At 40.8% G+C, this 21,557-nt stretch overlaps 2 protein-coding genes across 15 annotated transcripts; one reads left to right on the top strand and one right to left on the bottom strand.

Moving 5' to 3' along the window:
• Positions 1-87: 87 nt before the first annotated feature.
• On the top strand, positions 88-10,558 carry LOC110531820 (eukaryotic translation initiation factor 5A-1). 9 transcript variants are annotated; one of them, XM_021615257.3, is made up of 6 exons: positions 88-531; positions 2,727-2,899; positions 3,061-3,165; positions 4,202-4,333; positions 5,677-5,749; positions 8,906-10,558. In XM_021615257.3, exons 2-5 carry the CDS (start codon positions 2,732-2,734, stop codon positions 5,737-5,739), a joined length of 468 nt encoding a protein of 155 aa, XP_021470932.1. In that variant the 5' UTR covers positions 88-531; positions 2,727-2,731; the 3' UTR covers positions 5,740-5,749; positions 8,906-10,558. The 9 variants fall into 9 exon arrangements, with proteins under 9 accessions (XP_021470932.1, XP_021470935.1, XP_090040040.1 ...); XM_021615260.3 differs by having other exon boundaries at positions 98-377; XM_090183914.1 differs by having other exon boundaries at positions 108-531; positions 6,218-10,558.
• LOC110531819 (G protein pathway suppressor 2) lies at positions 10,549-18,253 on the bottom strand. 6 transcript variants are annotated; one of them, XR_016483184.1, is made up of 10 exons: positions 18,066-18,171; positions 17,612-17,729; positions 17,358-17,467; positions 17,145-17,257; positions 16,648-16,727; positions 16,361-16,440; positions 15,897-16,101; positions 11,697-11,857; positions 11,146-11,481; positions 10,549-10,987 (listed from the first exon to the last, which is right to left on the bottom strand). XR_016483184.1 is itself a non-coding variant. In XM_021615255.3 (10 exons), exons 2-10 carry the CDS (start codon positions 17,703-17,705, stop codon positions 10,895-10,897), a joined length of 1,002 nt encoding a protein of 333 aa, XP_021470930.3. In that variant the 5' UTR covers positions 17,706-17,729; positions 18,066-18,253; the 3' UTR covers positions 10,549-10,894. The 6 variants fall into 6 exon arrangements, 4 of the variants coding, with proteins under 4 accessions (XP_021470930.3, XP_021470927.3, XP_021470929.3 ...); XR_016483185.1 differs by having other exon boundaries at positions 15,897-16,071; XM_021615255.3 differs by having other exon boundaries at positions 11,386-11,481; positions 15,897-16,071; positions 18,066-18,253.
• Between the last annotated feature and the right edge of the window lie 3,304 nt (positions 18,254-21,557).

Raw genomic sequence — 21,557 nt, 5'->3', positions numbered from 1 at the left:
TAGAATGAATGAGAGAGGCCCCATGCTCAGTGAATGAGAGGTTCCATTCGATGTTCCGGTGATTGCGCCCTCCCTGTTCTAGAATCTGAGAATTGAGGGTGACCACGCCTGCGCACTAAGCACAATATTGCCTAGGTTCATTTCATGGGTATTTGGAAAGGCTGGGTGAGGGAGTGAGCGAAAGGCGGAGAGTGCTAGGCTACGGACATTGTGGGTTTAAGGTTCCCACTCTTTTTAGGCTGGCGGCTGACCCAAGCGTATGCGCCCCCCCTCCCCTCCCCCAACGAGAACGATTTCGACGGAGCCGCAGGACAAAATAGGGAGGATAGTGGAAGCTACTGGAATGAGAGAAGAAGAGAGCTGATTTAGGAGATAAGGTACGACAGACAGAGGCATCGCGGCGGTAGACACCAACTAGACAACGGTAGCTACGGACGAAGGGAGAAATAGGAAGACATAAAAAAGTGGGAAGGTTTGACAGTTTTGTAAAGCGAACAGAGTAAACAAATTGTGGAAACGTTAGTTCACCGGGTAAGTTAAGCCTACTTATCATAACGTGAATATAACGGGTGTGATTTTGCGTGAGACTAACTAACATTGCCTATGCTCGTCTGCTCATAGCTGTCACCTTATTTTCATTCTAGATAGCTGCTCACTTGTGAGCATTATGAGATGATAGCCTACATTGCATTGTTGTAAGCAATAAGCTGTTAAACAACATTGCATTGTTGTAAGCAATAAGCTGTTAAATTGCCCTTGCTCAATGCCCACTGATAAAGTTTCCGTTACCTATCAGCCAATCAAATGTATAATGTCATGCATATCTTCGGTGGGACGATTTTACACATAGAGATTGACCAAAATAACTTGGGACCGAAACTCAAACCTACCGCTATGATCGCCGTAGCCTTATCATGCGCATTAGCTTAGTCATTTTACTCTAGTAGCCTACATTCCTATCAGCAATGTGCGACGTAGCCTTTTCAGTGTATCAAGACCACGATTTCTCCTTGTGTGGTTCATGCAACAATGTTACACTTGCCTCTCGGCTGGAGCGGAGCCCCCATATTAGTTAGTGGGCCTCAGCCCCCTAGCAGTGCGCATGCATGCAACGATGCCGTCACTGACAGCCGGTTCACGTTTTGTGCGCACTAGGCCGCGCTAGGCTCCTACACTGCGGAGAAGACACGCGTGTTATAAAAATGTGACAGCGACAGTTTGTCTGTTACTAATATGTCAATGAACATATCCTTATTATGAATGTGTGTTTACGTGCAACCGATAGTCTCAAATTGGCCTTGTGTGTGTCAAGCGCCGTGGTTAAGCCTCTACCAGTATAATCAGTCGTTTCCCAGTAGGCCTAGGCTATGGCTGCAGACCGAATTAAATCACAGTAAATGTATTGGAATATGCTATATGATGCAATACTTTTGTAGCTCTTTCTGTTAAATGGATATAACTTTCCACCAATACCGTTGCCATTATTCTAACAGCAAGTTTACCGTTATAATATTATTGACGTTATAACCAAGAACAACAAGTTGACCGTTATAATATTCTTGACGTTACAACCAAGAACAGCAAGTTGACCGTTATAATATTATTGACATTATAACCAAGGCTGACGCACGCGTGCATTGCTTTTGGCCAGGCATGGGGCCTTTCCTTGAATCGCGTGCATTCCTCCGCCGCGATATATAGTCACTCACACACTCGGCAAATAATATACTTGTTTCCATAGTCCATTATTTGAAAATGTTCCAATGTTTGTGTCAATTGCACAAAAGTAGCATAGAGAAGGCCTATACATTTTTCAGAAAAGTGTTATATCCTATTGCTCATAGTGAGTAGGCAATGGCTGACTGGTCCAGTTAAGAGGTGCCCTATCTCGTTACTTTATTTAGCTCGATATTATCTTTTTCTTTCTCCTAATGTCAGTGAACCAGCTCTTTATTCATTTTTGTATTCAATTCATAATGTTGCATTTCTTAACGTTATTAAGTCAAATATGCAAGTATTCCACTGGAGTGTGGTCTTTTGGACACATTTCAAATGATTCTTGAAAATTCACAATAGGAGACAGTGTAGGCCTACTGTACACTTCATTACACTGCAAACAGTGTTAACATCATACCAAGTGCAGTAGGCCATCATTTTTCTATTGCTCAATAATGTGTTTATTGCTAGAAATAGGAATACAGGAATACACTCTCTTTTTATTTATTCTTTAGCAAAACCTTTTCAACATCTATTGTAGATGTATCAGCAAATAGGTAGTTTCCCAAGAATAAGCCACAACTAATATGTATTAGAATGGAGCTAGAGGTAAGTAGACCACTTGGAGTAATTGGACCACCTTCCCCCAATCCCAGGACTCCTCAGTATCTGAGGGGTGTCATTACCAGTGATGTCATTACCAGCGGTGTCATTAACCAGTTCTTAGTCCTCATTAACATTTTATGTTTACATTTTGTCATTTAGCAGACGCTCTTAGCCAGAGCGACTTACAGTTAGTGCATTCATCTTAATAAGATAGCTGGGTTGGACAACCACATATGTCAGTCATAGTAAGTTCATTTTCCCCCAATAGCAAAGTCAGTGCTAGTAGGGGGAGGGAAAAGTCAAGTGCGAGTGTTAAACCATGAAAGGCAATCTTTTTTTTTCATATTTTTTTTTCAACCTCTTCCCACATTCCCCCTCCCCCTGTGACATCATTGCCTCTGCAGCAGGTATGGCAGACGCAGACGTCGACTTCCAGACAGGCGATGCCGGGGCATCCGCCACCTTCCCCCAGCAGTGCTCAGCCCTGCGCAAGAACGGCTTCGTGGTGCTGAAGGGACGACCCTGCAAGATCGTGGAGATGTCCACGTCCAAGACCGGCAAACACGGCCACGCTAAGGTCAGTGGTGTCCGATTTGACTGTAACCATTTGTATAGCCCTTGCTGGTGTGCAGACATGAAGGCGTGTCTGACATCATACTATCTTGCCCTTGTTTCTGAGTCTGTACGCAGTGTCTACAACTCCCTGAACAGTTTGTGTTTTCTTTCCTTTATGGGCAGGTCCACATGGTTGGTATTGACATCTTCAACGGAAAGAAGTATGAGGATATCTGTCCCTCCACCCACAACATGGACGTACCCAACATCAAGAGACTAGACTACCAGGTGAGAGGACATTGGAACGGCCAAAGCAGTGAGGGGGACAGAAAGCACGGAGGGAGAGAAGGAGAAGTAGTGAGAAAGAGGTATTGCTGGTTTGAGTGAGATGGCCAATTAGGTAACACTCACTCTCAAACAAAATGGCCACGTCACTGGTAATAGATGTCCCTTGTGCATTCTGATTCCCTATTTGTAATTCCCTGACTCAATCCCCTGCTTGACTCACACTGGAAGATCTGTGAGGAGTGACTAGGTGTCAGAAGTATGGTGGAACCTCCCTATAGCCCAGGGATCATCAACTAGATTCAGCCGCAGGCTGATTTTATCTTGAGCGGATGATCGGGGGGCCGGAACATGAATACAAATCGTTTGTAGTCGGCAAATTGCATGCGTGGGAATATTAGGAACAGATTTCCAAAAATGTAATAATTTGGAGCTGATTTACTGATGTTTTACAGTCTTTTATGTCCAACAATGAAAATGTGAAATGTTATGTTTTTGCTCAGAAAACTTGGGGGGCCAAATAAAACCACCCACGGGCCAAATTCATCCCGCTGGCCGCCAGTTGGAGAACCCTGCTATAGCCTATTAATAGGATGTGGAGACATTAGCATTTTCCCCGTACTAATCCAGTGCTGTTTAAGCCATGAGGAAAAGTCAATGAGGGTGGAGGAACACATAATGGAGTTTGTAGGGGAATGTAATCACAGTGGTGTGTCTAGTAAAACTCTGGGATGGAATGCCTTTGACCTACACCAGCACAAGTTCCAAACTTTCTCATGGTCCTTCGAGCCGGATAGGGAACCTCAAGTGGGTAGCTGTTTTTTCTCCTGTGTTCATTATTACCCTCTTTCGGGCGGGAGACTCTGGCACTGTGGGTGGACATGACAGTCGGTTGATTGGAGGGCACACAGGAGCTCGAATTGATTGATTGATTGACAGGGCAGTTACAAAAGGGTCAGAAATGAAAAGAGAGTACTTTTCACACGTCTCTGTCTTTTCTGTCATCCTCCTTTCCCTCCCTCCTCTCTTCCCCCTGCAGTTGATTGGGATCACGGATGGTTACTTGTCTCTGCTCCAGGACAGCGGTGAAGTGAGAGAGGACCTGAAGATGCCAGAAGGAGACATGGGCAAAGAAATTGAAACCAAGTACGACGCTGGAGAGGAGATTCTGGTCAGTGGTGTTCCTTATCCTACTTCTTCTATGATTCTCCCTTCGACAAGAAATTGCCTACGTTGCTATTAAGCATGGCGGTTTTGTAAGACACAGTGTTGCATGGGAGTAGGACTTTTGCTAAAGTCCAGAGATTTTATTGTCCTTATTCAGTCCTTTGTACCTCCTCTACATAAGCAGTTGTGTAGGTAGACATATCTGATTAATGTTTTCCACTCCTCTTCTGATCCATTTACCCAGTGTGTGTTTGGTGGAAATTCCATACAATGGGATTAAGTACTTGAGTAAAAATACTTTAAAGTACTACTTAAGTATTTTTGGGGGCTATCTGTACTTTACTATTCATATTTTTGATAACTTTTACTTTACTACATTCCTTATGAAAATATAGTACTTTTTACTCCATACATTTTCCTTGACACCCAAAAGTACTCGTTACATTTTGAATGCTTAGCAGGACAGGAAAATGGTCCAATTCGCACACCAATGAAGATAACATCCCTGGTCATCTCTACTGCCTCTGATCTGGTGGATTCACCAAATACAAATGCTTTGTTTGTAAATGAGTGTTGGAGTGTGTCCCTGGCTATCCGTAAATTTAAAAACACGAAAATCTGGTGTGCTTAATATAAAGATTTTGAAATATATATATTTTTTTACTTTAACTTTTGATACTTTAGTATATTTAAAACCAAACACTTTAAGACTTTTACTGAAGTAGTATTTTACTGGGTGACTTTCACATAAGTCATTTTCCACAACGGTATCTTTACTTATACTGAGGAATGACAATTCAGTACTTTTTCCACCACTGATTCCGTACGTATTATAGCTGCTATAGTCATATTGAACCTGTATACTTACATTACTTCCGGGAATTGAATGTCCCTGTCACGAATAGTTAAAATTAGCAGAGTACACAAATACCCTCACTTATCAGTGAAGACTGGCAGGACAAGGGAGACATGGAATTTGGGAGTAAGACTGTACAGTATGTAGCACATACCAGTCTCTACTGGGAATCGATATCATGCTCTCAGCAGCACTCTGCAAAGTGTTATGGTTTAGGAGGTTGGTGGCACCTTAATTGGGGAGGACAGGCTCGTGGTAATGATTGGAGCGAAATAGGTGGAATGGTATCAAAAACATTCCATTCAATTTGCTCTGTTCCAGCCATGATTAGGAGCCGTCCTCCCCTCAGCAGCCTCCACTGGTTTGGGGGTAACAATTGCTTCAAGTCTCAGGGAAAGGGATGATGTCACAGCCTAAGATAGACACACCTAGTTTACTTCTACTACACTGTTCTGCTAATTAAAATTAATGTATTTTTGTTTGTTTCCCAGATCACTGTTCTGTCTGCGATGAATGAGGAGGCTGCAGTTGCCATCAAGGCCATGGCTAAATAAGACACTGCAGGTAAATGCAAAGGCTTTCAGTATCCCAACTGAACTACATGTCACCTCATACACACACTGCCTGTGACAAAAGTGCCTGGACACACGTACGTGTGTGTGTGTGTGTGTGTGTGTGTGTGTGTGTGTGTGTGTGTGTGTGTGTGTGTGTGATGCCACAGGACACTTTTTAACATGCACGTGCATTGCCAGGTTACACGTACATAACACTGTATGTCTATGGACCAAGGGGAAGGCAACTCCAAGACTGCTTTTTGGAGAACATCTCTATTCAAGACCTTGAACTACAGAGACGTTGGCACAACAGGAGTTATGGTTAATGTTGATCAAGGTCTTTCTGAATGTATCTTATTTATTTGTATGTCTTTTTTTATCAGCCAAGCTTAGGTACATGTTCTACTTTGCCTAAGGACGCACTGAAACACTTTGGCTGGTCCCCCAGGCAACTTATTTATTTGTTTTTATATCACAGGAGGTTGGTGGCATCTTAATTGGTGGAGGACGGGCTCGTGGGAAAGGCTGGAGTGGAATAGGTGGAATGGTATCAAATGCATAATAATGTCTGTAACGGCGCAAATGGAATGGCATCAAACACATGGACAATGTGCCATTATTATGAACCGTCCTCCCCTCAGCAGCCTCCTGTGTTTGAAATGTTACTGTTGGTTTACCTGGTTGTAGTCTTCAGTCACACTTCAGTATATGTCTGTTTTGAAAAACATGTTGAAACAAGGGAATTGTTTAAGAGTACTATACAATATACTGGGGATGTCTTGTTTTTCCATGTACATTGCATTCGGAAAGTATTCAGACCCCTTGACTTTTTCCACATTTTCTTACGTTACAGCCTTATTCTGAAATGGATTAAATCGTTTTTTTCCTCATCAATTTACACAAAACCCCATAATGACAAAGCAAAAACAGGTTTTTAGAAATGTTTGCAAATAAAATACAAAAGAAAACTGAAATATCACATTTACATAACTATTTACTCAGTACTTTGTTGAAGCACCTTTGGCAACGATTACAGCCTCGAGTCTTCTTAGGTATGACGCTACAAACTTGGCACACCTGTATTTGGGGAGTTTCTTTCGTTTCTTTCTCCCATTCTTCTCTGCAGATCCTCTCAAGCTCTGTCACGTTGGATGGGGAGCGTTGCTGCACAGCTATTTTCAGGTCTCTCCAGAGATCGATCGGGTTCAAGTCCGGGCTCTGGCTGGGCCACTCAAGGACATTCAGAGACTTGTCCAATAGGCACTCCTGCGTTGCCTTGGCTATGTGCTTAGGGTCGTTGTCCTGTTGGTAGATGAACCTTCTGAGCGCTCTGGAGCAGGTTTTCATCAAGGATCTCTCTGTACTTTGGCCCGTTCATCTTTCCCTCGATCCTGACTAGTCTCCCAGTCCCTGCCGCTGAAAAACATCCCCACAGCATGATGCTGCCACCACCATGCTTCACAGTAGGGATGGTGCCAGGTTTCCTCCCGACGTGACGCTTGGAATTCAGTCCAAAGAGTTCAATCTTGGTTTCATCAGACCAGAGAATCTTGTTTCTGTAATATTTCAGTTTTTATTTTTTTTTATAAATTTGCTAAAATGTCAACAAAAAAAAAAAGTTTTTGCTTTGTCATTATGGGGTATTGTGAGTAGATTGATGAGGGGGGGACTATTTAATCAATCTTAGAATAAGGCTGTAACGTAACAAAATGTGGAAAAAGTCAAGGGGTCTGAATACTTTCCGAATGCACTGTATATTATATGAAATCTGTGAAAGGTACAGTACTGTTACAGCAATGGACTTGCCTACCCCTTATGCACGTATTACTTGCTTACATATGTTGTTATTTATTTACAGTATTTATGTATGAGCACATGTGTATATATAAAGAGTTGTTTTATATAGATTCCAATGCTTGGTGAATTTGTGTGAATGTAATGGTGTATTTACAGTGAGCTCCAAAAGTATTGGGACAGTGAGCTCCAAATGTATTGGGACAGCGACACATTTTTGGTTGTTTTGGTTCTGAAATGATAATGACTATGAGGTTAAAGTGCAGACTGTCCGCTTTAATTTTGAGGGTATTTTCTTTGATATCGGGGTGGACCGTTTAGAAATGACAAAGCGTTTTGTACATATTCCCCCCTCCATTTTAGGGGACCAAAAGTATTGGGACAAATTCACTTATGTGTATTAAAGTAGTCAAAAGTTGAGGATTTGGCTCCATATTCTTAGCGCCCAATGAATACACAAAGCTTGTGACTCTACAAACGTGTTGGATGCATAATGATTAATGATGGAGAAAGCTAGTTGCACAAATATCATACCACCAATACCTTCTAACCTCACACCATTGCAATAACAGGGGAGGTTAGCAATTTTTATGTCTCTAACTTTCTCACTCATCGTTATTCACGATTCATTCAGGATTATCCGTAATCATGGTAGCATCCACATTAAGGTAGAAGTGTTTAGAATCATATTCTATTCTTAGTTACAATAAAAATGATTCAAAAAATGACACAATACATTGTTTACCACTCATTTCTATTGTGCACAAAATAATCTGAAATACAACCAAAACATACAACAAATGCACCAAACAGGTTTGTAGTCACAACTTGATCTAACTAATCATTGCACGTATGAATTTGTCCCAATACTAAAATGGGGGGGACTATGTACAAAAAGTGCTGTAATTTATAAACGGTTCACCCAATATGGATGAAAAAACCCTCAAATCAAAGCTGTCTACACTTCAACCTCATAGTAATTGTATCATCTCAAATCCAAAGTGCTGGAGTACAGAGCCGAAACAACAAATGTGTCACTGTCCCAATACCTTTGGAGCTCACTGTATATGAAATGTGTACTATGTGAGGTCAAGGTTGTTAAATGTGTGGTGGGTTACTGTATTTTGATGGTATGTGAAAGGATCTTTGTATTTTTTGAATGTTCAGAGTCCATACTGTATGTACCTCAATGCACTTGTGAACTGTTTCGTATTGATGCACACTAAATTATCCTATCCACTTTGTTTTCTTTCTTCCCGTGTCTCCTTCCTATCCCTACGTGTCTCTTCCTCAATCACTTCATCTTCCCTTTTCCCCCCTTTTCTACCTATCCTACCCCTGTACTTTCCTTGTCCTCCCCACTCTCTTTCAGGAGTTAACAAGATGCACTGGACCTGGAAAAGGGAGGGAGTAAGGCCACGTCAATGCTATTCTCCCACTTTTGTTTTTGTAATCTCTCTCCCTCTCACTGTACTTTCTCGCCCTTCTCTGGGTTAAATTAGGAACGCAATTCAATAAATAATTGGAAATGGCAAAACATTCTCTCCACACACACACACACACACACACACACACACACACACACACACACACACACACACACACACACACACACACACACACACACCTGTACAGATGAAACGGAGAGAGAAGGTAGAATAGAGAAATAAGTGTTTTCTCACAAACAAATTGCCGCCTATGAGGGCAGGGCGTAAGTAACTACTGTACCTAGTCAAGGGAGGAGGGGTGAGAATCTCACAAATGTCTGTTTTGTACATTTTTCCGATTCATCAAGGGCTTCTTCAACTCTATGCATGAGTGATGGATGCTGTTCTGTTTAGGAGCTCATTCAGCGGGAGCACTGTGCTTGGAATGTTACAATAGAAATATAGCATACAGCATTGAAATTGGTGCCAGTTCTTGAACATGGAGATTGTGTCAGGTCTATACGTTCCATTTCTATCTGACGTTCTGAGTGATCCGCCCTTCTGAATGAGCCCCTTCTGTCTTGTTCAATATTTTGTGTAATGTATAGCACCTAAACCTGTCTGTTAAAAAAACGTGTCATGATTTACATGCTAGGACCAGGGCCCAGATTCACAAAACCTTCTTAAGAAGAAATGTCTTACCAGCCATTTTTTCCTTAACTATAGACTTATGATGAAAGGTAAACACAGTTGCTATTCCTCAAAAAAGGTTATTGGAAATGTACTTGCACTATTTCTTATGTTTCTCCTTTTAAATAAGAAGTTAAGAAGAAATTAGATTCTTGAATATAAAGTTTGGGGATTTGTTCCTAATTCCAAGATAGCTAAACCCTTTGTCTTGAACTCAGGGCAGTGAGAGAAAAAGCTCATGAAAGCAATGGAACATGTTTAATTCACTCACAAACCTCATCTGAAAGTTTCAGTATTTATTATTTTAAACCCAAGAACATACTAGAACAGTAATCTCAGTAGAAAATAGGATTGCCTTTGCTAGATAAATGTTGTTGCTAGGCAACCGATTTAAGAAGACTAACAAGATATGAGAAGTTTGTAGGAAAATCCTAAAATCTTAAGATATTGAGGAATTTTTTTCTTAAGAATATTCTTATGTAAGTGTTTTGTGAATCTGGGGCCAGTTCTTTGAGTAGGAGTTGAACAAGTGTCACACAGTAGCATTTGGGAGAAATGAAACTAGCAACCCAATTCCAGTGTCAATTTCAGTCTTTCAGATATCTGATCAAGTCCGTGCACAAGACTAAGTCCTTTCTTTGCGCAATCGGCCCCTTATCTTCCATTACCCTCAAAGGCTGGGCAAAGACCTTATCGACAGGGGCTGCCAACAGGGCAGGTAGCTAGCTAGTAGACACACTGGGTCACCTATAGAGAGAAGCATCAAGTTTTTGACCCATTATTACTTTGTACAAACTCCTGAATGAGAAAAAGTTATGGCATTTGGTTTTTGCATTCACAAAAGTCCAAAATGTGCAGAATGTCTCCCCGCCCCAAAACAAATTAAAGAAGACACAAATTGTTAGAAATGGTGTGTGCTTTATTTATTTATTTCACGGACATAATAGTTTAAGGTAATACATCCAAAGACACAATCAAATTGACAAAGTATAACACTATACAGTTTCACAGTGGAGAAAATGGTTTCCTAGAACACCTAGGCCTCTAAAACTAAAGTAATACAGCACTAACAAAATAAACTATACAAGAAATATTACTACAAAAAGTCAAGCCTGTAGGTTTGGGCTTTACAATCAACCATTAAAATCCAAGTTTTACTGTCCCATAATTCCAGTCTTCTAGAAGCCTACGAAATCTCAACGATAAGAACTCCTGGTAAAGGTAGTTTGGGCAGGTAACCATGGTTACTTGCTGTGTTGATAGAATCTCTGTCCACTCTGGGTGTGGGGGAGGAAAGCGTTGCGGGGAGCCGCTTGGGGAGAGCTCTGGAAAGGGGCCTGGTGGACGGAACAACGCCAATGAAATGTTATCAAGCAACAGCTAAGACCTTTAAGCTAAACCATGCATATTTTAAATGACCAAGTAATAATTTAAATTGAATATTATAGTTGACACATTAAAGATGTTTGCGTTCACTGTTAAGATTATTTCATACTCAAGATTCACACTGGTTTTCCTCTGGCTTTGGCTATGAGAGCTTGGACAAATTGTGCAAGAAAACAAAAATACAAATCACTTTTCAATCTATGCTTTAATAAAGAGCACGAGTAAAGCAATAACCAACTTTTCCCAAAATAACCTCTTTCTGAGGCACTCATATTTCTGATGGGGGTGATGGATCAACAGTGGGCTGTAACAGTAAGATGTGGGGTAGGGAGGGGGTAATGAGGTGTACCTTGGGAGTGGGGATCTGGACAGCCATGGAGGGAGTAGGGAGCAGGCTAGCAGCGGACGTATGGAGGGCTTGGGGGTGCATGGGTCTCAGAGCACCCTGGAAAAACACAAGAGGAGTTTAGGGAAAGACAAGGAAAGGACAAGAGGTAAGAGTGAGGACTCCGATTTGAATTGACATTTGTGCACTAAGCACTTAAACATTAAAACAGATTCACAACTAAGTGTATTGGTTGAATAGAGAACTCAATCTTATATAATAGGCACATCTTGAAAGTGCATCTTCCCCCCTATCTGTCTGACCAGTGGTCTTACCGCGTCAGTGAAGCCAGACTGTTGGTTGGCATGTTCCAACTGCTTCTGAAGGGGTATTCCAGCACCAGGGATGAATCCAGGCTGGGATGTGAAGTGACTATGAACAGCATAGCCTGGCTGCTGATGAGGGAGGTACTGCATTGCCTGGAATGCAGACACACCTAGGCAGGAGACAGAAACAATCAGATTGGGTATTAAGGTATTAACCCATTCACATCCTAGTACTATCTTTAGTACAATATCAACACGTGCCACAGAACAAATTCTGTTTGGTGGAAACTCAAGAAATTGTTTCAACATAGTTAGTACAAGTGTCTAGACAGGCCACATTGACGTCATCTATCATACCTCCACTGTCAATCAAAGTTGTGCTTAGAATTATTTGTTCAAATTCTCAATGAGCAGCATCTGTCTTTTTTTTTATACATTTAAGAATTAAATTGTTTAAAAGCATTTATAGGTCCTTCAGCAAGTATTCACAACCCTTGACTTTTTCCACATTTTGCTGTGTTATAGATTACATTCAGATTGGTTTTGTCACAGGAGTTACGTTTTTAGAATTTGTTTTAACAAATTAATTAAAAATGAAAAGGAGAAATAATAGGCATCCACCTCTGTTAGGGAACGACTAAATAAGTTCAGGAGTAAAATTGTGCTTAACAAGACACATAGTAATCTGCATGGACTCACTGTGTGCAATAATAGTGTTAAACATGATTTTTTTTAATGACCACCTCATCTCTTTACCCCACACATACAATTATCTCTAAGGTCCCTCAGTCGATCGATGAATTTCAAACACTAGTCATTCAACCACAAAGACCAGGGACGTTTTCCAATGCCTCGTAAAGAAGGGCACCTATTGCTAGCTGGGTAAAAATCTATTTAAAAGTAGACATTGAATATCCCTTTGAAAATTGTAAAGTTCTTAATTACACTTTGGATGGTGTATCAATACACCCAGTCACTACAAAGATAGATGCATGCTTCCTAACGCAGTTGCCGGAGAGGAAGGAAAACCCTTAGGGATTTCATCATGAGGCCAATGGTGACTAAAACAGAGTTTAATGGCTGTGATAGGAAACTGAGGACGGATCAACAACATTGTAGTTACTCCAGAATACTAACCTAATTGACAGCGTGAAAAGAAGGAATCCTGCACAGAATTCAAATATTCCAAAACATGCATCCTGTTTGCAACAAGGCACTGAAGTAATACTGCAAAACAAATGTGGCAAAGTAATACACTTTTTGTCCTGAAAGTGTTATGTTGGATTTGTCCATTACTAAGTACCACTCTCCATAATTTCAAGAATAGTGGTGGCTGCATCATGTTATGGTTATGCTTGTTATCATTAAGGACTGGGGAGTTTTTCAGGATAAAAAAAGAAACAGAATGGAGCTAAGCACAGGCAAAATCTTAGAGGGAAACCTGGTTCAGTCTGCTTTCCACCAGACACGGGGAGATTAATTCACCTTTCAGCAGGACAATAACCTGGACAATAACAATAACAAGGAACAATCTACACTGGAATTGCTTACCAAGAAGAGAGCGAATGTTCCTGAGTGGCCGAGCTAGAGTTTTGAATGAAATCTTCTTGAAAATCTATGACAAGACTTGAAAATGGTTGTCTAGCAATGATCAACAACCAATTTGACAGAATTTTGAAAAGAATAATGGACAAATGTTGCACAATCCAGGTGGGGAAAGCTTTTAGAGACTTACCCAGAATGACTCGCAGCTGTAATCACTGCCAAACGTGCTTCTACAAAGTATTGACTAAGGGTTGTGAATACTTATGGAAATAGTACATTTCTGTATTACATTTTCAATACAATTACCAAAATGAATTCAGGATGTAACACAACAACATTTGGAATAAGTCAAGGGGTATGAATACTTTCTGAATGCACTGTAATACACTGTATATAAAACATAGACATGGTTTTAAAAAGGTAGTTGTAATATTTCATTAAGTACAGACATTTGTAGGTGGCTTAACTTGTCCCTGTCCCACGGCTCAGTTTACCCCATACCCAGGGTAAGTTGTGCCAAGAGACCACTTTTTTTGGACAGTTATGTTTTCAAAACTGTAATGTTTACATGAATTCTGATTACTTCCAAGGATTCACAACATTCTGAAATATATGTAAACAGAACAAAAATATAAAGCAACATGTAAAGTGTCGGTCCCATGTTTCATGAGCTGAAATAAAAGATCCAAGACATCTACCTGACAGGTGTTGCATATTTGGAAAGTGATTAAACAGCATGATCATTACACAGGTGCACCTTGTGCTGGGGACAATATAAGACCACTCTAAAATGTGCAGTTGTCACAACATTATACCACATGTCTCAAGATTTGAGGGAGTGGGCAATTGGTATGCTGACTGTAGGAATGTCCACCAGAGCTGTTGCCAGAGAATTCAATGTTCATTTCTCTACCATAAGCTTCCTCCAACGTCGTTTTAGAGAATTTGGCACTATATCCAACCGGCCTCACAACCGCAGACCATGTGTATGGCGATGTGTGGGCGATCGGTATGCCGATGTCAACGTTGTGAACATAGTGCCACATAGTGGAGGTGGTATGGGCAGGCATAAGCTTCGAACAACAAACACAATTGCATTTTATCAATGGCAATTTGAATGCACAAAATTACAGTGACAAGTTCCTGAGGCCCATTGTGAGGCCATATTTGTTTTTAAGGTATCTGTGACCAACATACAGTGCCTTGCGAAAGTATTCGGCCCCTTTGAACTTTGCGACCTTTTGCCACATTTCAGGCTTCAAACATAAATATATAAAACTGTATTTTTTTGTGAAGAATCAACAACAAGTGGGACACAATCATGAAGTGGAACGACATTTATTGGATATTTCTAACTTTTTTAACAAATCAAAAACTGAAAAATTGGGCGTGCAAAATTATTCAGCCCCTTTACTTTCAGTGCAGCAAACTCTCTCCAGAAGTTCAGTGAGGATCTCTGAATGATCCAATGTTGACCTAAATGACTAATGATGATAAATACAATCCACCTGTGTGTAATCAAGTCTCCGTATAAATTCTCCTGCACTGTGATAGTCTCAGAGGTCCGTTAAAAGCGCAGAGAGCATCATGAAGAACAAGGAACACACCAGGCAGGTCCGAGATACTGTTGTGAAGAAGTTTAAAGCCGGATTTGGATACAAAAAGATTTCCCAAGCTTTAAACATCCCAAGGAGCACTGTGCAAGCGATAATATTGAAATGGAAGGAGTATCAGTTTTTCAGTTTTTGATTTGTTAAAAAAGTTTGAAATATCCAATAAATGTCGTTCCACTTCATGATTGTGTCCCACTTGTTGTTGATTCTTCACAAAAAAATACAGTTTTATAACTTTATGTTTGAAGCCTGAAATGTGGCAAAAGGTCGCAAAGTTCAAGGGGGCCGAATACTTTCGCAAGGCACTGTATGCATATCTAATTATCCCGGTCATGTGAAATCCATAAATCCAAAATGAATTTATTTCATTTTGACTGATTTCTTCATATGAACTGTAACTCAGAAAAATCTGAGAATTTTAAATGTTGCGTTTATATTTTTGTTCAGTATAGATATCTTTGTTAGAAAGAGTACTTTATTTCCCTTAACTGAGTGATGCAGAATGTAAAACGTGGCAGAACCTATCCCACTCTCCCCTATTGAAAAATGTTCGTTATGGACATGAATAGTTTAAGGCAACAGTAAACCTGTTAGGATGCTATAATCTATTTTGTAAACTGAAATAAGATAAATTAACAAACCCATTTGAAAAACTAAAGCTATACTGAAATTATTATATTTCACTCCAAAACTAAATAAAATAAAAACCATCATGAACTATGTTCAGTTTCCTTCCACCATATGTTTTTGCACCAGCTTCAGTGCTATTCCTTTTAAAACCAAGTCACATTGAGATTTCCTTTATATTTCAAACCTAACCTATGACCTGACCCATCACCTGAAGTATTACAACCCCCCACTGGCAATATCTCCACAAACTATTCAACGCAAATGGCTCCTAGCCTCCCACAAATGTTTTCTCCCTTACACTAAAACAAAGACAAAATATTTTATACAACTAAAACTAAATTAAAAACTAGCAAATCAGGTCTGAAAACAAAATTCAACTTAACTGAATTTCAAATTAAAATCCCAGCTACACACATCCTACCTCTGATCTGGGAGCTGCTGGCAAAGCTAACAGGTACAGAGGGGCCGGGGGCGTAGGTGGAGGGGTGTTGTGTCTGGGCCACGCCGTAGCTCTCGTGGACCGACTGACTACCCCCAAACTGTCCGTGCTCAGCCGGGCCCGCACTGAACCCAGCCTGGTTCTGGTAGTGACGGCCCTGTGGAGCGAGGAGAGTGAAACGGTCACTCTAAGCAAATCACACAGAGCACGGGTTATGCGTCTGTTGGCATCATTGACATTTTCTATGGCTCAGTGGGTAGGGGCGTGGTGTTTGGAACTACAGAGTTAAGGATTTGATTCCAGCTTGGGCCGAATAGTGATGTCTGGAACTCCATTTATTGACCACATTGCTCCTCAGACACAAGTGAAAAGTGTGCTTCATAGAAAGCTCTCAAATGGTTAGAAAGGATATTACACATGCGGAGGGCTTGCCAGTTGCCACTCACCGGGTTGACCGGTGTTGGAAACAACTGCTTACTGCGCTCCGACAGCAGTCCCCCGGCCCTGTTGTGATTGACTGGACTGCCTGACAGAGGGAAGAGAGAACAAAAAAAGGGACGAGGGAGGAGTATAATGAAGTGACAGGTGTCAGTGAAGTCACTGAAGACATTTGTGGAGAGAAACAATGTGCCACATATATTGAAAATCAAAAGGTCTGGTAGACCATATTATTATGATTATTATGTAATTGATAGGGGATTGAATTTATGAACAGATGTAGGCTAAACCTTACATTCAATGTTAAGGAGATGCTGTCCTGTGTGCATGGTTAGACTGGGCTGGTAGCTGGCTGACGTCAGTGTTGTGATGTCACTGCAGGAGAGGTAAAAACAGGTGAGATATCTGACAGGAGAACTCAAACAATCAGCAAATCCTGATATCTACGGCCTTACTACAATCACATTCCTAATCCAAACTGGGAGTATTGCATTTCAATCATCTAAAGTGGATCCTTGACCTTGACCTTTTCTACACCTACATTAACGTTATAATAATAACAATAGTAATACATGGGATTTTAAGAGCCTTTAAAACAAAAACAAAAAAGGACACTATGTGAAGGAAGCTTGACCGGTGAAAGCACATTTCTAGACACATCCAGGCATCCAAACTGTTTTCACCTAAGCTGTTTCCATGTCGGAAAATATTAAGGAAAGAAGACAAGGAAAGAAAGCCACTTAAGATTATTGAGATGCACCTGAGGAGTCATAGAGGCTCAATTCCTCTCACCTCTGCTCCTTCCTGCGTCTCTTCTCCTCCTCGTGCAAGACCTTCTTCAGCTGGAGGAAGAGCTGATGCTTCTCCTCCTGAAGTCCCTGCAGTTTCTCCCCCATCTTCATCACCTGTGAGGAGGAAGAGGGAGGGGAAGAGAGGGTTAAGGTGAACAAGTTATTTCTCTGATTGATCTCCATCTGTTTGTATGTTGTTATGACTTTCTCTGACCTGTTCTTTGGTCTCCTCCAAGGACATCCTCTCCTCTATCTCTTTTGTTCTCTTTCTCTCTTCTTCCTCTTTCATCTTCTGCTCCATCATCTTGTCCACCTCTTCCTCCTCTGAGATTAGGAAGAAAATAAATCACCTTGAGAACAATGAGAAATGTGCACCAATTCCAACAAGATAATTGTGGAAGCAAATCAGGCTTCCAGTTACGGTTGGTGAGGAATGCATTAGTCAAGCAAAGCCTTGTGATATCTCACCTTGTCTTTTACGCTCCCTTTCTCTCATTATGTGTTTGTGGAGGGCTCTGGCCATAGCGTTGGACAGCTTCGGTCTGTCCAGCAGAGCAGGCATGGTGACAGGCAGTGGAGGGGCCAGCTGAATGCAGCAGAATGGAGAGAATATGTTGCTACATGCTAGTTACATGCAGCAATAAAAAAGTGACAATTACCAGCTAGGAACTGAACATGTTGTTTTCTTCAAACATTTACTTTGTTGCTAATAGAAATACATAATCATAGCTATAGTTAATTGCATTAATTCACCATCAGCTAGCTAACGTTGCGTTTAATCTGGCTATGCTAGTTGGTAACTAGAATTGCTAACTCAATGAAGAACGGCCAGCAGGCGTTAAATTGTAAACAGACTTTCGTTGCTTTATGAGTCTCCGCTTGGAGTTTGGTTGTTTTGCATAATTATAAAGCGGAAAATTACCGTTTTTCTATGAAAAACACGGACTTTTTGTCTGTATTGTAAATTTAAAAAAATTAAATCATGGTTAACCCCAACCAATACACTTCCGGTGTGAAATTGAGCTTCCTGTTTTGACTTCAGGGGAAACGGGGGAGTTTCTAATTAGCGCGTGGCCCAGACCTTGATCAGATGATATTATTTGGAATGACAGAAGTTCACGGCCGGCCCGCTCATTATACAGGATTAGGTGGCGGATTGACTAGGGCTGCATGTTCTGAGCTAAACTGACCAAGATGCACCTCCAAAAACTACACTTTTATTTATTTAATTTCACCTTTATTTAACCAGGTAGGCCAGTTGAGAACAAGTTCTCATTTACAACTGCGACCTGGCCAAGATAAAGCAAAGCAGTGCGACAAAAAAACAACAACACAGAATTACACATGGGATAAACAAAAGTACAGTCAATAACACCGTAGAAAAATCTAAATACAGTGTTTGCAAATGGAATAAGGAGGTAAGGCAATAAATAGGCCATAGTAACGAAGTAATTACAATTGAGCAAATTAACACTGGAGTGATATATGTGCAGATGACGATGTGCAAAAGAGCAAAAAAAGTCAATTAAAACAATATGGGGATGAGGTAGGTAGTTGGATGGGCTATTTACAGATGGGCTGTGTATAGCTGCAGCGATCGGTAAGCTGCTCAGATAACTGATGCTTAAAGTTAGTGAGGGAGATAGATATAAGTCTCCAACTTCAGCGATTTTTGCAATTCGTTGCAGTCACTAGCAGCAGAGAACTGTAAGGAAAGGCGGCCACATTAAGCTTTGGCTTTGGGGATGAACAGTGAGATATACCTGCTGGAGTGCGTGCTACGGGTGGGTGTTTCTATGGTAACCAGTGAGCTGAGATAAGGAGTTTTACCTAGAAAAGACATAGATAACCTGGAGCCAGTGGGTCTGGCGACGAATATGTAGCGAGGGCCAGCCGATGAGAGCATACAGGTCGCAGTGGTGGGTGGTATATGGGGCTTTGGTGACAAAACGGATGGCACTGTGATAGACTGCATCCAGTTTGCTGAGTAGAGTGTTGGAGGCTATTTTTTAAATGACATCGCCGAAGTCAAGGATCGGTAGGATAGTCAGTTTTACGAGGGTATGTTTGGCAGCATGAGTGAAGGAGGCTTTGTTGCGAAATAGGATGCCGATTCTAGATTTAATTTTGGATTGGAGATGCTTAATATGAGTCTGGAAGGAGAGTTTACAGTCTAGCCAGACACCTAGGTATTTGTAGTTGTCCACATATTCTAAGTCAGAACCGTCCACAGTAGTGATGCTTGTCGGGCAGGCGGGTGCGGGCAGCGATCGGTTGAAGAGCATGCATTTAGTTTTACTAGCATTTAAGAGCTGTTGGAGGCCACGGAAGGAGTGTTGTATGGCATTGAAGCTAGTTTGGAGGTTTATTGACACAGTGTCCAAAGAAGGGCCAGATGTAAACAGAATGGTGTAGTCTGCGTAGAGGTGGATCAAGAAATCACCCGCAGTGACATCATTGATATACAGTGCTGTGAAAAGTATTTGCCCCCTTCCCGATTTCTTATTTTTTTGCATATTTGTCACACTTAAATGTTTCAGATCATCAAACAAATGTTAATATTACACAAAGATAACCCAATTAAACACAAAATGCAGTTTTTAAGCGATACTTTTACTTATTAAGGGAAAAAAGCTATCCGAACCTTTAAGGCTGTTGACTCACTAAAACCTCACATAATTATGTCAGAAAACAATCACAATTTCTCTCAACCACTTGCATATCGGATTTTTAGGTGAGCAGTGATGCCACCCTGTGATAAACAGTGCCCACTTTGTCAAAGGCAGGTACAGTAAATATTTTGCTTGTCCATTCCCAGAGGCCTCGCCTGGGTGCTGTTGGAGAACCGAGGTAAAGACAGTTTCAAGTTGGATATTCGACTGATGTTTGCGCTCAATAGCTTTCAAACCACTTGAGCCACAGACTCCAAATGAGTATCATGCTGTTGGAATAATTGTGCACAACGTTGCACAGGTTTTATTTTCACGATTTGGACATTAATTCGCTTTCCAAAGCTAATAAACATGTGGAAATGTGAGCAGCATTTTGTATTCCTAGTTGAATTAGTTAGGGAGCGTAAACAAAGTACAAACTTTTTTTTACATTCGAATAGCAATAGCTCCTTGGTCATGTGACCTACTTGACTCAAACAAGGTTCAGAATGTCCACTGACTACCCTTCTATATTGCACACCCTTTGGTTTGTTCATTTTCATCTCACACGTTTTTACATGAATTTTAAATTTCATGTCAATTACATTTCAAAAGCTCCTTGGTCATGTAACCACCTGACTTCAAACAAGGTTCAGAATGTCCACTCAGTGGGCCTACACATTGCACACCCTTTAGTTTGTCAAATTTCATGTCACACATTTGTAAATTTTTCAAACCTTCTAATTTCAATTGTTCCTTGGTCATGTGGCCACCTGACTTCAAACAAGGTTCAGAATGTACACTCAGTGGGCCTACACATTGCACACCCTTCAGCTTGTCCATTTTCATCTCACTTGATTTTATATTAATTTTTCAGAATTAAAACTTAAATAGCTCCTTGGTCATGTGACCTACCGGACTCAAACAAACTTCAGAATGTCCAAGGACTAGCTTTATATATTGCACACTCTTGTTGTGTGCTGTAAAATCGCACAGTGTAACGTACATTTTTCATAGTTTTACATTTCAATAGCTCGTTGGTCATGTCAATTCCACACCTAAGAAGCGTGCAGTGGATATACACCCATATTGCATAACCTCTAGTCATGTATCTTCCATATTGTTGTACATTCATATTAGTTTGACATTAGGGGGTTCAGTCCAGTGTTGTGTTTACCCTTTTCTTTAATATTTATCTATAATAATTGGTAGTTCTAAGTACTTATTTTCCCTGTTTTTTTGCCACAGTATTTAACAGTGGTACACAATAGGAGAAAGACAGATAATATCCCCTTTCATCGTTAATATCAACCATGAAGGAAAATGGCAAAGTACAAGAGTCATGTTATTAATTGTCCAAAGCAGGGATGGAGAGTGAGCTTGTAAGGTAGGCTGCAGTGGGTTTGCTGGTCAATACATATACTGAACATGTAACCACAGTAATGGTGGCCAGTAAATGTCACACCCTGACCATAGTTTGCTTTGTATGTTTCTATGTTTTGTTTGGTCAGGGTGTGATCTGCATTCTATGTTGTGTGTCTAGTTTGTCTGTTTCTGTGTTTGGCCTGATATGGTTCTCAATCAGAGGCAGGTGTTAGTCATTGTCTCTGATTGGGAACCATATTTAGGTAGCCTGTTTGGTGTTGGGGTTTGTGGGTGATTGTTCCTGTCTTTGTGTTTGTTACACCTGAGGGCTGTTTTTTGTTTTTTCACAGTTTCTTGTTTTTTGTATATTGTTCTATCTTCATCTTTATTAAGATTAT

Source organism: Oncorhynchus mykiss, chromosome 9, assembly GCF_057628025.1.
Source record: "Oncorhynchus mykiss isolate SJ-2025 chromosome 9, ASM5762802v1, whole genome shotgun sequence".
Lineage (NCBI taxonomy): Eukaryota > Metazoa > Chordata > Actinopteri > Salmoniformes > Salmonidae > Oncorhynchus > Oncorhynchus mykiss.
This window is presented reverse-complemented; position numbering and strand designations above follow the sequence as displayed.